This window comes from Amborella trichopoda, chromosome 10 (assembly GCF_054954075.1).
Source record: "Amborella trichopoda isolate Santa Cruz 75 chromosome 10, AtrichopodaSantaCruz75HAP2 v2.0, whole genome shotgun sequence".
NCBI lineage: Eukaryota > Viridiplantae > Streptophyta > Magnoliopsida > Amborellales > Amborellaceae > Amborella > Amborella trichopoda.
In genome coordinates, this window is record NC_142345.1 from 7,941,783 (window position 1) to 7,958,872 (window position 17,090).

The following is a 17,090-nucleotide window of genomic DNA, read 5'->3' on the forward strand; positions in this document are numbered from 1 at the left end:
CTCCCCCTTTGCATTGGTAGACTGAAGCCTAGTGCCTGGGCACATATCATCGATAAATTCGAGCGTAGGCTCACGTTGTGGAAAGTTCGCTTCCTCTCTTTGGCTGGTAGAATGATCGTCATTAAAGCAACCCTTTCATGCATTCCAATTTTTCAAATGTCTCTTTTTAGAATGCCAGCAGCAATCCTCAATCAAGTTAACTTCCTCATGAAGAAGTTCCTTTAGGAAGGTGATAGTGACAAACACAAGTTTTATCTGTTATCAAGGGAAACAATGTGCTCTCCTCTTGGTATCCACAACCTTAAGCTTGCTGACACTACCCTTCTGGGCAAATGGTGGTGGCGCTGTGCCACTCAATCCAACCACTCTGCCACCCTCTTCTTAGTTGCCTCCACCTAGGACCTACAGCAGGGCTCTAGCGATATGGTCCACTATACAAATCATTCTCATGATCTTCATTCTCAATACTCTTATGCTTGCGCACGAAGGGCTGCGAACTAAATTTTGGTGCAACTGGTGGTTAGGACCCTCTCCGTTATCGAACCTCTTCCCTTCCCTCCTTCAGCTTACTCTCAATAAGCAGGAGCTAGTGGCTGATGTATTCCAAACTCTTGGACAAAGGCGAGAGTGGATTCCTATCTTAAGAAGGCGCCTGACTCTACAAAGCATCCTCAAGATCTTCAATCTCCATACTCGTGTGCTTGCGAGCGAAGAAGTGCGAACTAAATTTTGGTGCGACCGGTGGTTAGGACCCTCTCCACTATCAAACCTCTTCCCTTCCCTCTTTCGGCTTACTCTCAACAAGCAGGAGCTAGTGGCTGATGTATTCCAAACTCTCGGACAAAGGCGAGAGTGGATTCGTATCTTAAGAAGGCCGCCCTTGGAGTCTGAAAAGCAAGAATTTCTCGACCTTTCAGCTATCCTAGACTCGACTTTCTTGCCTAGTCAGGGTCGCGATATGCTCATTTGGTGCCCCTTCCCCTCAGGGATCTTCTCGGTATCGTCTTTCCATCTCATGCTCCCTCATCCTCCCACAGTTCCTTTAAATCCCTCATTCGTTTCAGCCATGGCTTGGTTTGCCCTTGTGCCTCCCAAAATTCAGTTTTCCAACTGGTTGGCCCTTCATCAAAGAGCACTCACGGTCGACCAACTCCTGAGAAGAGGGATCCCGATGCCTACTCATTGTACGATGTGCTTCGAGGATGAGGAAACTAACGCCCACTTGTTTATTCATTGCCCCCTAGCCGCTTCTCTTTGGGGCCTTCTCCTCAATCTCTTCCATTGGCAGTGGGTGACGGCCTAATCTATCCCTCTCATGTTCTCCTCTCTTCACCCCTATCCCTGGTCGAAGTCTAGCACGCTCCAAAGGAAAGCCTCCATCTTTGCACTACTTTGGACAGTCTGGATAGAGCGCAGTAACTGGATATTCCACGGCCAATTCATGTCCACCGACATTCTCTTCGACAAAATCAAATCCCTCGTCTCCTTTTCGGCAGCCAATCACAAATACTTCAAAGAGATACAGTTGTCAGTCTTCCAATGCAATTGGCAGCCCCTCTTCCACCTCTCGCAGCATTAGGTCTCTCAATCCTCTTTCTGGACCCCTCCTAGCCCGAGGACTATCACGTTCAACTTTGACAACCCTGGACCATCTGGCAATGGTGGTCTCTTTCGAAACAATGAGGGCCAGATCTTGGGTTCCTTCTCCAAACCAATCCACCATAGCGATGATGCGCAAGCAGTGGAAACTCTCGCCCTCCTAGAAGGAATTCGTCTATTTACCCACAGTTGGTCCCTTCCTTTGAAGCTGAAGGAGACTTACACAATGTCATTTGGTGGGCCTCCTCTGCTGCTGCCTACCCATGGACCCTCGCTCATATTTTTGAAGAAATTGCCCATCTTTGCTCAGGTATCTCAGTTTCTTGGAATCACGTGTGGCGCGAGAGCAATTCTCTTGCGGATTCGTTGGCCAAAGAGGGAGCCTCGATCCCTTGATCCGAGTAGTTTTGGAAAGTCTTAAGCTCCCCTTTGGATGGGAGCAGTCTGTTCCAGTTTTATCTTACTCCTTTTCTCTTGATTGTACAATGGCCCTTTTTCAGGGACCAAACTTTGTAACAAACAATTTTTAGTAATACAATTGTTAACATTCTCAGAAAAAAAATTCAAGATTGTAAATATGATAAACTATCAACCAAACAAAACTTCAAATCCTTGATGGTATCTTTCACCCCCTTCCTAGACAAATGGATGGTAGGTTCGTCATTAGCAACCACCAACACCTATCTGACCCCTTCTTACTTCATCTCTTTTGCCACCATGCGCAAACAACCAGGGTTTTCAAAGAGGGGGCCTCAAGCACCAGTGCTTCATATTGATTTGAATTGCAAAATTCATATCTTTCCTTCAAAATTGCCATGAAAACCCGGTACCCCCATAGTTCATAAGAGAACCGGCACCCTCACAATCCAGGTGCAGAGCTCATTCATTGGTGTCTACTCTCCGTTTAGAAGTGGCCACCACCGTAACAACCGGCAATAAAACACCACTCGCCTATGTGGACATTATAACACCAGAAGCTACAACTCTATTCCGGCGCAGATTTTACCCAAGATAAGTTTTTTTATGTACTTTAATAGGAAGTTTAAAAAAGGTCAAAATAAAAAAAAAAGTTGAGTTTTGCCTTGCTGGTTTAAGAAATTAGGGTATTATAGACCTATTTTTTTCAAATGTTGCTTCAGTATTAGGTTACAATTTTGCATTATTTTGAAGGGCTTTTACAATTTGTAAAATCCCCTCCAAAGTTAAACAAAAGCTGCAAAAAATAAAATAAAAGGAAAAAGCATAATAATTTTGCACCTTTTTTTATTACATTTTTTGTTATAAATTTGTCGGGTTTTTACATTTACAATTTGTAGAGGCCCTTAAACTGGAAAATCGAAAATTCCCCTAAAAAAAAGAAAGATATTTCTTTGGTGCTCTTTTTTTGGCATTTTATGTTTTGAAATTGCAAGGACTTTTACATTTTTGTAAATGCCTTAAAACGTTGAACTGGAAAATTAAAAAAAACAAAAAAGAAATATATTTGGGCACTTGTTAATTTCTTGCATTATTTTTTGCTTGCTTATTTTTCTGAATTTCTATAATTTTTTAAATTTATCTTGTTTATCCATATTTTTTATTTTTTAAAAGTTCGAGCAACGGTATGATTAGTGAACTGGTGTGGTCCAACCGATCTGACCAGACTGTTGCCCTCATTGGTTCGATCATCAGCCTGGTCATGACCACATTGTTTGGCTTCTTTTTGCATAGAGATTAAGGTGAAAAGATCAATTGGTGCAATCCAAGATACAACAACATTGTTCAGATGGTGGTGTCTAGGAAATGGAATAAAAGCACTGGAGAAAATGAGGCCAAGCACATCATAAGATATCAAGCAAATGTATAGAATGGGTAAGAAAGGTATTCCTCTCAATAACAACTAACCATTTCAACTCAAATTTGGTATTTTGATAAAAAATATGAGTGGCTAAAAGCGCAAATGGGAATTTGAAAGGTGTTACAACCCTGGACCCAGTGTGAGCTTAAAGCTACCGTCAAAAGAATAGAGGTGACGGTGAAAAGGGAAAGTGTCATGGAGAAGATTAAGCACCTCTTGGGTTTTGATGATTTGGTTAGTGAAGTGTATTCCAAGGACCCTGGCGACAATGACTCCTGCACAAATGGAACTAGGGAGAAGAAGTTGGATCAACTGGTCACTCCCAAAGATCAAACTGCAGCTGCATTCAGTGTCTATTTTGCACTTTATGCTCACAAAAGGCACCCGCATTGAACAGATGAGAATGCATAGTGAGCTAATATATCCCCAGTTACTCAGGATTAGTTAATTGCGGGAGATTTTAAATAAATGCCAAGTAAACTAGAGTCCTTACCAGTTGGCCGCAGAGAATTCCCTGGGATACCATAAACAGCCACCAATTAGCAGATGCTGGTTATTGAGATGACCTCAGGCAGAACAAGCTTTAAATCAGACAATGGTGGCCATAAACCAGCAATAGATATGCAAGTTCTGAAATCATGACACTGAACACCTAGCCTTTTTAGCATCCACATTGTTCTGTTACTTGTGATGATAAACTATTAGAGAGATCCATGTCCAAGGAACTCATTTTGTACATTCTCTAAATTTAAAGAGACCAAAATGTGTAAAGCTTTTCAAGTTTATAATGAAATGCACACTAAAGCTACAATAACCAAACAGAAACTAGAAATAGAGCATGAAGAAATAGGGGGCTGAGTTGATAATTTCCAGCATGTCATTTGCTGTTCATACTGATTCATGTGATGATTTGTGGGATTCTATTCTAGAGATTGTTGTCGACTAAAACAATCATATTTTTTAAATTACATGACAAAAAGAAATGTATAAAATATGCGTCGTGTGCAATATCATCTAAAGCTGGCATTATTCAACCAGAATGAAAAGGATACAGCTCAGGATCTTTGCGCCTCAAATCATCAAACATTTGCTTATAAGGAGTTCCAAACTCATACACATTGGGTTCTCTTAGCGAGGGGCCAGGAAGCTTCACATGGGCTCCTGTGCCATATGAGGATACATCAAAACCTTCTCTTCTGAGAAGTGCATGAGCTTCCATACTACGGTTCTGGTTTGAAGCACACACCATAGCATGCCGCAGTTTCATTTTGCTTTGCCTCAACCTGAGACAATATAAAGGCTGCTACACGTCAACACATAAATAAGAGCAACATAAAAAATAGAAACAACATATCCTTGTGAGATTTATAGAACACAACAAATCAAAGATATCTACAATGTTCCTAACCAACCCACATGTTATAGAATGTTCCCTTTTAAAACATTTTGATAACATCATCAACAAAAGAATGCAACAAACAAGAGTGTCCAAAGACTCTTTTGTCCAAGGCAAAGTTCTAACACTCTAAATCCCTAACAGAATGAGAATAGCACAATCCCACCACAAATTAAATGGCAACTCCCTCAAACATTAGGCTGCCATTCTATTAGGAAATTAAAGTTCCCTCTATTAGACACTAAAACGAGCTTTAGTTTGATTGTTTAGAGCCTCGGCTCTATACAAACCGCACCCTTACATAAATAAGAAACAAAATTGATTTGCTTAATATCAAAAATTCACTCAATGCACAGGCAGCCTTCAAGAGCAAACATATGCCAATAATTAACTATCAAAAGATATAGTATATCTACTTGTGAAAATGGCTTCTTCAACACAAATTTATAGGATATTAAAAGAGGACATGAGATTACGAAATACAAATAAAACAATATGAATAGCATTTGGAGCCCACACCATTTTCATTCCTAAATCTATGTTGGCTCACTTACCCATAAACAAAGAAACAATACGAACAAACTCATTCTTCATAAACTAAATGCAACAGAAGCATGTCAACCCATAGTATTGTTGTAACATACCACTGACTTATAACATGACCAAATGACATGATCTGAATAAGTCTAGCCATACTATCGGATACACTCGAAGCTTCTAAGCTCTCATGGATCAAATGAACATAAGTCAAGCAACAACCATATGCTGGGTGAACTCCAGGCAAACAAAGGGGTTTCAAGTTGATTTGAAGAAAGCTTTCTAGCAATTTCAGCCATTCAAACAATGGGCTTTCAAGTTGATTTGAAGCAAGCTTTCTAGCAATTTCAGCCATTCAAACCCAACTTCAAACAAAATATTGATCCAATATCATAAAAGAAATCAAATAACAGTATGGATTCATCGAAGCAGTGATGAACATAAAAACACACAATACAATAACATTCTCTAAACTTTTTTGGAGAGGGAAGTTGTTCAAAGTGAGAGAGACATCCTCATTTAGTGAGCAAGAAGAGAGGCCGATTCTTTACCTCTTAACATTTTCACTCACTTTTTTTTTTTTTTGACAACCTTACAAGGAGAAAAACAATTTTTAAGCTCTCAACTTCAAATTAGCAACCCTATCATAGTCTTTCTAAAATCCAATATTCTTCTCTTCAATCATCTATGTAAAAGGTACTGATTTCTATCTAACCCTCCCCTACAACAACGGTTCTCTTCAATTGTCAAAGTAAACAAGTAGTTGAATTTCTCTCTCTACTGCAACAAAATCACACATCAATCTGCAATTAACTAAGTCCTAGAGAAAGAAAAGCATATCACTGCCACACAAGATCTATTGATACGCAAGGTCTTTCTCACTGTAACCAACTCTTCAATCAATCTAAAAAACCCATAAAATCAAAATCAATCGGATCCCAATTCTTTCTCTCTATGAAAAGTTCAAACAACGGGCCTCTCTCTACAATTTCTCTTCTTTCAGACTTTGCCCTTGCTTAGCTTATCCTCTCATTATCTCTCGTTGCAAATGAAGAAGGTTTGAGAGAACTGGAGATAAGGAAGATGTTGGAGTAGGTGCGAGTAGATACAAAATAGAAGATGGAAGAAAAAGCACAGAGGAGAGAGAAAGGGAAATAAAATTTTCATCCAATCCTTGAAAGGCCCTTTATTCACATCTCTCAAATCATTAGGCCCAACATTGTAGTAAACAACTGGGCCATTTTGTACAATTTCTCATAAGGATTGACAATCCATTTGCAAGCCTCATAAAAGCTACCTCATCTTCTGCAAGTGAGGATCCATTTGCAAACTTTCATCTTCTTCAACAAGATAACCTCAGAACAAAGTTCAAGGACAAAGTAAAGTAGCCTTCAAGAAAAAGCGAGTGTTACGTTGCATTGGTTGATGAGAGTGAACTTTCACTCTTGATGGGCATGGATGATGAATTAGGGGGCTCGTTGCCTTCTGGCCCGGATGCGAAAAAAAGGAAGCTTTCTTACTTTTATGACTCGAAAATTGGTAAATACTAAAAAATGAAAAGCATGAGAAGACGTGGAAAACTACCCTGCAGAGCGCCAAAGATTAGCATTCCAAGATCTGCATCATCATCCTGAGAGATCAAGATACAGTCACCAAGCATTCAAGCCACACCCACTAGAGTATTCAAGACCCTCTCAACGGCACCAGACTGCTCAGGATCACTCTAAGAGTTCAAGATACACCTACCCAGCATTTAAGCCTCACTTACCAGAGCACTCAAGAGCTTCTTACCCAAACCAGTTTCCTAGCCGGAACTTACCAGATTACTCTTCAGAGTACTCTAGACCCTCCTAAACACAAATAACCTAGCCACTCCAACAACTTCCACCAACTTCTGAAAGCCCAACCCCTTGACTATAGATCTATCCAATACTCTAAGCCACCTGCTCCCCCTAGTTATCTAAAGAACCTTGACACTTCTCCGTTGGACCCCAGGCATAGAAACCGTCAATCTTATTTTGCCCCATCCATAACCGGTGTTCTAGCGAAACATGCCTCAGCAAAAGGTCAGTACAAGCCCCTACCCCCTCTCTCTAAGCCTCATTCCATTCCAATACAGGGTCCTCCTCTATTTTCACAGAAGCCACTGCCATTCCCTAACCCCCTTCTCCTCCCACTCCCGATACTTCGTAAGCCTTGTCAAAATGAATACCAACCCCTTTTTGCAACCTAGCACTACCCACCTTCACACCCATCTCTAGCTGGCCTTGCTATATCTTATTCCCCAACTGCTCCTAACAAGAGTTACGCTCAAGTGGCTGCCAGCCTGCCACCAAACATACTACACCAATCCAGTAACTGGACTCTTCCCAACCCCCTTTGGGCTTGCATTCCGACCATCACGTTACATTCCTTAACTCTGCTGCCCATATTTGGTTCCCTCCTTCAGCAAAGATTGCCGAGCGAGTTGCATGCTTAGAGAATTCCTTGGTAGGACATTTCCAACCCCAGCAAAATGATATCCCAAGTATCACTCTTTGGCTGCAAAACACTTTCAAAAACCCCCATGTAGTATGCAGGAGCCTACACTGACAAATATCTCATGTCTTTTCCTGATAAATTTTTACCTTCTTCCATACCCAATAACCTTAGATTCAAAGGAGCATTATTGTCCTTACAGAAGTGGAACCAATTCTTGGACACCCAACAGAATAGAAAATTTTGAGTTACCTTTCAAGGTATTCCATTACATCTATGGACAAATCAAATCTTTAAATCTGTAGGTGATTGTTGTGGCCAATTCCTCTTGGTCCACTGGAAGTCTTTTGGTTCTCTCCCTCTTGGTAAGATAGTACTCCTTATCTCTTCAGTTTTGGCTGAACTCATTCCAACCTCTATACATCTCCATTGTAACGGACTCTCCTGCCAAATCTCTATCTCGATTCAAGATCCTGACTGCCATGTTCGCACCAGTCCAGACCTTGGTGGATGGACTAAGGTGCACTAAAAAAACCGTGCTCCGCAGCATACTCCAGGACCTTCGTCCTCTGGTCCCCAGGATCATGGTCCACAACAATCCACTGCCGTCCATCTTTCAGACCAGCCTTCTCAAGATCTTCAAAAATCTCGTGCCAAGGGAAAAAGCCCTGTCGCAAACCCACCCCATCCTAGTCAGCATCCTACTAACCTACCCTCCTCATCCAATCCTCGCCCACCACACCCTGATGATTACTTCGATATCTGCTACCCTGAGACAGAGCCTTTAAATGCAGGGAGCCTTCCACTGTCACCTGGCACACAATGCATACTCCAAAAGTCACCTACTGACACCTGCCTGCCAACTCATTAAGTGATGGTTGCTTCCCAAGGTCATCTGTCATCCATTCTCCAAATCAAGCGCCGCCTCACTTTGTCTTTCCTCCACATTAATGGTGATCCTCTCTCAAGAAAAGAAGCCTTATTTCCGATACACGGCAACCGTCTCCAGGTGCCACCTCTAAGGTTCCAATTAATGCTGGTCAACCAACCTCTCCACCTTTTTCTTTCATGCACTTAGACCCATGCCCTGTACAGCCCTCTCAACCACACTCTTTTCAGTCTCCATTAAATGAGGTGGCAAACCCCTTTAGCCAGATGGGGCCTCTCCCCCCCTCTCAACCTCTGGTTCAGACACCTGCCACTTCCCATGCCGCTCTAGCTGAAAACTTACCCATTCAAACCCCCAACCTATTACCCCTTCACCCATACTACTCATCCTCCCCCTTAGACACCTCAACTCCTCATCCTTCCTTTGAATCCCCGCCAAATTCAAATGGCGACATCCAATATTCACCTTCTATTCCTCTTACTCTAGTACCTTACTCACTTTTCCCCGCAGCCCCTTTCTCTTTTACCTCCAACCTCAAGCCTTCCGGCTCTACCTACAGAAAACCACACCCCGCTTTCTCCCTTTAAACCTCACGACCAACCCTCCAACTCCAACATGCCTCGTCGACGTAAGCAAAAGCCTGCTTATCCAGGTTAATGTAAGCAAACCTCACAAAGACCACCAAGTACCATGCCCACGTTTCTGCCTCTGGATCATAATCATATACAACCATTTCAAATGCTTCCCACTCCAAGACCGTCTTACGCATATTGTCAAGGCTTCCCAACCCCTTTGCCTGGATCCTCTCTCACCCCTCCTATCTTTGTTTCCTCTGAGCAGTCCTCAGAGAAGCCCACATCCTCAAACCCTTTGTCTTCCACTCATCCTGACCCTCCGGGTACCAGTCTCCAATTCTCAGACTTGAATGAGCTTATGCCCATACCACTTGAAATGAGATTTCCGTTGAACGCTGCCCAAGAATCAAGAGGTTGTCTGCCTCCATGCATCCCTCTAAATTATTTCTTCAATTTGCCCTTAACGATATTACATACCTAGAATATTTGTTAACTGATATGTACGTAATTTGCCCTTAAATTTACAATAAATTTTTATTTTTATACACCATATTCTATTGGAAATACCAATTCCGCTAGAAATCTAATTCCAGGATACAGTTTTCCACTTGATGAAAGATCCATGGAACGGAAGGGGACCTTAAGAAACTGCCTGCGCATGGGTGGGGTCTTCTAGAGTTTTTACTGAGAGCTTGCTTTCTATTTTCACCCGTCAAAAACCCTGCGCTCTTCTTTCACTTCTCCGTAATCTCCATCTTCTTGGAGTATCCCTTCCCTCCGTTCTCTCTCTCACAGTCTGCGTGCAAGAGAGGAACCTATGCATGCAAGAGAGCAAGAGCAACCGAGCTAGAGGAACCTATGCGTGCAAGAGAGCAAGAGCAACCGAGCTAGAGGAACCTGTGCGTCCAAGAGAGCAAGAGCAACAAGTGAGTTATATGCAGATTTTCCATGTTTTTTCTTACTAATTTACGTTTTCGAATCCTCTCAAGGTTGTTTTAGGTATTTCCTTTTTACTCTCTCTTGTAAGTCTGCTGCAAAAAAATTTGGGGCTTTCCCAATATTTCTCTGTTATAAATCTCCTGGATTCTATCCTGTTTTTTGGTTTCTTGCTCCATTTCTTTTCATACTACAAGTGAACAAGATAATCTGATTTATTTCATTGATTCATAATATTTGATACCCCAAATGCATGTAAAAAATCAGCAACCTTGATTCATATATTTTTGTATTGGTGATTCTAGTTTACTGATTCTAGAGAGCTACATTAGTTCTTTCTTTTGTGGCTTGAAATGGGAGTCACGAAATTTCAGCAGTATGGAACTTTCATCTCTTGCTATTTTCCCTCCATAAAGATTTTATTCTATTTTCCCGCTATTGGGGGTCGGATTTCCTATGTTTATTTCGTGATTTTAGGTGTTCTGTCCATAACAAAGCTGAGAATGTTCCTGTATAATCTGATTTACTTCCTTGATTCATAATGAAATGGATGAATTTTTTTTTTCAGAAATGTTAACTTTATATAAAAGGTAAATATTACAAAATGTATACAAAAAATGGCATCCCACAGGTTGGGTGCTCCATAAATATCAAAAAAGGCAGCCCACAGGTTGGGTGCTCCAAAAGCAACCAAAAAAGCGAGAGCTAATCTAGAAGAAAAAGTGGGAGGGGAGGTAGAGGGAGGATAGAGAGGTACAAATGAGATCGAGAGGAAGAGAGAAAAGAATAACATGCTAATATCATTAAGATTCTAGGAGGAAACGATCCAGAAATCCTTTGCTGTCTTCATCCTGAGCTCATCAACAACTGAAATCATCTTGTGACTCCTTTGCTCCGTATACAACCAAAAAAGCGTGAGCTGACTAGAAGAAAAAGTGAAAGTGGAGGTAGAGGGAGAATAGAGAGATACAAATGAGATCGAGAGGTAAGAGAGAAATGAGAAATAACATGCTAATATCATAAAGATTCTAAAAAGAAGAGATCCAGAAATCCTTTGCTATCTTCAACCTGAGCGCATCAACATCTGAAATCTTCTTGTGACTCCTTTACTTCACACTACAGAGTGTGAGGTGTACCATGCTGGTGTAGCCTTTATACCGCATTGCAGAAATATGTGGTGTACCATGCGGGGTAACAGTTGGGGCTGCTGAATCTTAAAGTCAGGGTCTTTGAGTTTGTAACTTTATCCACTGAATTTGTCTTGGAGTGCTGTTGAGACCCAAAGAGTAGAAATGCCTTGCTTTTGAGAAGAGAGATCGAAGGAGAGCGCGATTTTCGTGGAATCAAAAAGTGGTGCTTCTTCGAAACGGTACCAAAGGTGGCTTCTTCTAAATAAAATCAGCTGTGGCAGCTACAGGGTTTTGTCCATCATGGGGTCTGGCTACATGGCTTTGTCTGGCTATAAAGACAGGGTGCAGAGTGGGGTCTGAAAAGGCCTAAAAGAGAGGCCTAAGAGAGGTGGTAATGCATTATGGGAAGAGAGATAAGTATGGGTTGAGGAGGCTTATAGAGGGGTGCAGAAGAGAGCATAAAAGAAGCTCCTATTTGCCCAAAAATGGATACTTTCTTTTCTTTTTTCTTTTTTTTTCCAGGGGCTATGCTATAGATGAATCAGATGTTTAGGGGAAAATTGGGATAGCAAATAATGGGAACGAGAAAGGAATATTCTAGATTTTGAGGGGGGGAGGTGAGGTGGTAGAGGTAGAAGGTCGAGAAGAACATTCCAAACAATGAACTGAAACTTTGCTTAGATGGCTGACAGGGATCTAGGAATGAAGTAGAGGGAACAGGGATCCAGAAGTGGAGTAGATGGATGAAAAAAAAAGAGATTTTTTTTTTTTTTTGGTAAATGGAGAGACAAAAGAGAGTTTTTGGCCTATCTTTGGCAATATGAAAGTAAACAAACATTCCTTTTTCTTATTTTTTTCCTTTTTTTTCCTCTTTTTTTTTCCTCTTTTTTTTTCCCTTTTTTTTCTTTTCCTTTTTTTTTTTTTTTTGAGGGGAAGTAAGAGGGGGAGAGAAAGACTTAGACTGGGGAGGTAGACAGAGAGAGAGGGTAGGGTGGAACTATTGACAAGCAATTTGTTGGGCTCCCACGCCTAAAGATGCTCCCTGTTTTGCCAGTCAATCAGCCTAAGAGTTGGCTGCTCTGTGAATATGAATGTAGGTGATATGAGGGAGAAGGCTGCACAGGAAATGAATATGATCAGAAGTAGAAGCTAGCCTCCAGGTGGGCTGTTGTTGACGAGTGGCCCATAAAAGGGTGTTAGTGGAGTCAACTTCTACAAGGATGCCTTGAGAGTTAATTCCCATCTGGGCGACCCTCTTTAATCCTTCAAGGGAGGCCATAGCCTCTGCAAAAGTGGAGTCCTGTTTCCCAATGTAATCTGAGAAACTGAATATAACAGTTGTGCTATTTGCAAGCGAGCCACCTATGCCCGAGGGTCCTGGGTTTCCTAATGAAGACCCATCGGTGTTCAACTTTAGGAATCCCAAAGGTGGGGGGGTCCAAAGAGGTCTAGGTTGGTCTGATTGGGTTGATAGGTTTAGGAGGCATGCCCAGTTATTAAGAAACTGTTGTATAGGTATTGTAGAGTAAATGGGGATGTTTTTGGCCCAAAGAAAAATGAGAGCAGAAGAGGAGTCGAATATGGATTCTATGTTTTTCAGGGTTCCTCTGAAAGTTCGAGAATTCCTTTCTAGCCAAAGACTCTAGATTAAGGCAGATACAGAGAGGTGCCAAAGCTTTTTCCCATTTTTTAAGAAAAGGGGGAGAGAAAGGACTCAAAAAGACTTTTCAGGTCATGAGGTGTGAGCCACTTCAGACAAAACAGTTGGAGGAGGGATGACCAGAGGGTGAGAGAGACTTTGCAATGGATAAAGAGGTGTGGAAGGGATTCTTCTTCCTCAAGACACATGATGCACTGGTTAGGGAGAGAGACACCTCTCCTCTGGAGTTGATCTAGGGTAAGAGTCTCTTCTTGAAGAAGGACCCAAATGAAGGCCTGGACTTTGTGGGGAATAGGGAGAGACCTAGTAAAATTGAAAAGTGGCTTAAGGTTCTAGTTAGGGAGAAGAGAGGAGTTAAAGGAGACGTAGAAAGTTCCCGAAGAGGCCACAGACCAAATTAAAGAATCCTGTCGGGGGTAGAGAAGATGCGTTCCAAGGATTTGGAGCATACGTAGCAAGAGAGCAGATTCCTGATCCGTGAGGTTTCTTCTAAAGATTGGTGTCCAAACCAGATTGGAGCCATTGAATTCTACATAGTCTGCTATGAATGCTTTAGGGTCCCTTGCTACTAGGAAGAGAGCAGGGAAAGCCACTGAAAGAGGAGAGTTTCCAACCAGCAAAGAATGCGAGAGCCATATCCTAACCTATATCGAGTGCGCTGTAAGAAGGCATTTCTGATTGTGGATATGCATTTCCACACTCCCGAAGATCTATGAGGTGGGGCTCTAGGGATCCATTCCCCATTGGTAGGACCATATTTCTCTTGTATGACCTGTTTCCAAAGAAGTGGGTGGGGAGACGAAAATCTCCACCACCATTTACCAAGAAGGGCAAGATTCATGGTTCTAAGATTTTTAATTCCAAGACCCCAAAATTTTTTTGGGGAGCACACAATGTCCCAAGCCACTATATGTATTTTCTTTGATCCCTCCTCTCTAGACCAAAGAAAATCCCTCATTAATTTCTCTAAATGCTGGATGACTGAGATAGGTATCTGAAAAAGGGACATGTAATACACTGGGATGCTGGCCAAGGTGGCACGAATGAGAGTAATTCTGCGCCCTAAAGATAGAAACCTTCCCTTCCAGGAGAACTTCCATGTGAATCTTTGAATGAGGTCATCCCACAGTTCCTTTCTAGGTTTTCCTAGACACAAAGGTAGACCTAGGTACGAGGAAGGGAGAGTTTCCGTCGCATATCCCAAGCGTTGTGCTAGGCTTCTCAATTCGGTATCTCCTATATGGACTCCTAACATTTTTGTCTTCTTGAGGTTGACCTTCATCCCTGTGAGGAGTTCAAAGGTACGCAGAAAAGGCCATAGGCAGTCAACTTGGGTTGGGTCAGCTTCACAGAAAAGAAGAGTATCATCTGTGTAGAGCAGATGGGTAACAATTGGGTCTGATGGAGAAGTACTGAAACCCGAGAGAAGACCTGTATTATAGAGTATGTAGATTGTTTGGGAAAAGAGTTCCCCAATGAGTGTAAAGAGAAAGGGTGAGAAGGAATCCCCCTGCCTAAGTCCTCTCTGGGCCTGAAAGAATCCATTTGGGGATCCATTAATGAGTATGGAAAAAGATGGGTTGGAGATGCATGCCTGAATCATGTTTCTCCTAAGTGAACTGAAACCCAAACGGGCCTAGATCAAATCATGTAGATCTCAATCGACCCTATCATAGGCTTTTTCCCAATCTAGTTTGATGATGAGACCTTTCTGACTAGACAAGGACATGGAATGTGTTGCTTCATTGGCCGTCAGGGCACCATTTAGAATTTGTCTATTTGCAACAAAATCAGATTGGGTTGGGGAGATGATTGTGGTGAGGGCCGCTTGCAGACGGGAGGCAAGTACCTTTGCCAAGATTTTGTAGGATGAATTGAGGAGGCAGATAGGGCGGAAATCTGACATTTTATGAGCTCCTTCTACTTTGGGGACCAAGGCTATGAAGGTGCAATTGAGAGCTGAGTTAAAGTCTGCTTCTACGAAAGAATTCTTCGAAGAGAGCATGGATGTTTGGGGCTGTGGTCTCCCATTAGGTTTGGAACAAAGCTAAAGGGAAGCCGTCTGGGCCAGGGGCCTTATCCTTGGGAAGATCGAATGCAGCTTTCCTGATTCTTCTAAAGTGAAAGGGCGTTCAAGTGAAGTAGCCATCGCGGGGGAGATGGTTTGGAATGCTATATCGCCTAGAATTGGACAAGGGTGGACTGGTTTAGAAAACAAATTTTTTAAAAATCTAATAAGAAGACAACTTATGTGAGAGGGTTGGGTAAAGGAGAGAGCCCCTACTGAAATTTGAGTGATAGCATTTCCCCTGCGTCTTGAGCTGGCAGTTTTATGGAAGAAACCTGTATTCCTATCCTCTTCTATAAGCGACTTATCCTAGACCTTTGATACTAATAAGTTTCTTCCTGCTCAAGGGTCTAAGAAAGGGTGACCTTTGCTTGGATCCTTTGTTCCCTTTCCTGAGGGGTAACAGTTCGGGATTACTCAAGGAGATCTAAATCTTAGATTAAGGAATTTAGGTTTCTAATTGGGACTCTAAAGTTGGAAGGAAGCTGACGACTCCATTGTTTTCGAGCGGCTTTGAGAATTTGGAGCTTTCTGGACAATCTAATACCTTGCCCACCTAGAGATAATAGTAGATGTCCAGATAGAACGGAAGAGGGGGAAAAAGGATGGATCAACCATCCAAAAAACTTCGAACCTAAAAGGTTTATTAAAACATTGTGTGGGGGTCGTATCTAAAATAATGGGCTTGTGATCAGAGGTGGTCTTAGGAAGGGCTTTAGAGCAAGTACCTGGGAAGGAATCTTCCCAAAGGTGGTTCACCAGGAAGCGATCAATCTTAGTTATAATTGGATTTTCTGCATAGTTAGACCATGTGAAAGAATCCCCTGATAAAGGGATATCAATGAGCGGGATGCTCTCAATGAAATCCGAAAAGCCACTCATGGATGCATTGAGAGGACCACCCGTCGACTTTTCTGAAGGCCACCTAACTGTGTTGAAATCTCCTCCCAACAACCAGGGTAGGGTAGGGGAAGGGCCTGGGATGAGAGCTCCTGCCAAAATGAAGGTCTAAGAGAGGGTTGTTGGGGCCATATACAAAAATAGACACAAAGGTAAAACCATCCGAGATTCGACTGAAAGAAAGAGAGACTGAGTGATCCTTGATTTGTGGCAATGAACCCTGAAGAATGGTTTGGTTCCAGATTACCCAGATTCCCCCCGAGGCTTCCTGAGATTCTTTAGCTACCCAGAGCAAGGGAGATGTCCCCATATTTCTCTTATTAAAGGGAGGTCAAGGGAAGGGAGTTTAGTCTCAAACAAAGCTACAATGGTGGGGAAGTGGGAGTAAACTAGCGATCGGACAACACATCTCTTGGCGTGGCTGTCGAGCCCTCTGATATTCCAGCAGAGGATCCTCATCTAGGGGAGTTGGGGTGGAGAGAGTGTCTCCTTGCGGATCTCCTCTTAGTAGGGCTGACCAGAAGGATGGCGGATAAGGAAATCAGTCGCGTTGATGTCATAGGGGTGTCATAGTTCACCTCTGAATGAAGCTTGACCAGCATGTGTGAACCTCTTAAATTTTTTGGTGAAGAATTTAACTGGCATGTGGCTGCTTGTCCCCTAAGATGGTCCGACAACTGAGCTACATCTCCTGGGAAAGCCAGTCCAAAATTTTAAATTTTCAGTTATTCAAAAGCCGAAATTGGCCCCGGTTGTTGAACAACCGAAAACACTTTGAATTCGGTTGTTCAACAACCGAAAAAGTGTAAAGTCGTATGTTTTTAAAATTTACGTTTTGACATGAAAAAAACGAACACGGTGGTAATAATGGAAACTATTCGGTAGAGCCATAATAATGGAAACTAAAATTTGCATGCGATAGAAACCTGGAATATCGTTTTCTTGAAAATATAAATTTTAGATATTTTCCCTCTCTGAAAATTTTAGGTACTCTCTCCCTAAAATTTGATATAGTTTTTCGCTCAAATTTTGGGATACTCTCTCTCAAACTTAAAATCCGATATAGTTTTTCTTTATAAAAATTT

At 42.1% G+C, this 17,090-nt stretch overlaps 1 protein-coding gene across 10 annotated transcripts in view; it reads right to left on the minus strand.

The window, feature by feature from the left end:
* The window catches only part of LOC18446227 (Ssu72-like family protein), a 38,899-nt gene that overhangs the window by 18,591 nt on the left and 3,218 nt on the right, over positions 1-17,090 (minus strand). For 2 of the 10 annotated variants that reach the window (XM_088848608.1, XM_088848614.1), the window contains exons 2-3: positions 9,951-10,208; positions 4,489-4,719 (exon numbers count right to left, since the gene is read on the minus strand). In XM_088848608.1, coding sequence (XP_088704734.1) covers positions 4,489-4,703 — 215 coding nt within the window. In that variant the 5' untranslated portion in view covers positions 4,704-4,719; positions 9,951-10,208. Of the gene's footprint in view, positions 1-3,649; positions 4,737-9,950; positions 10,209-17,090 lie in introns of all 10 variants that reach the window. The other 8 variants (XM_006856349.4, XM_088848613.1, XM_020674734.2 and 5 more) reach the window with 6 other exon arrangements.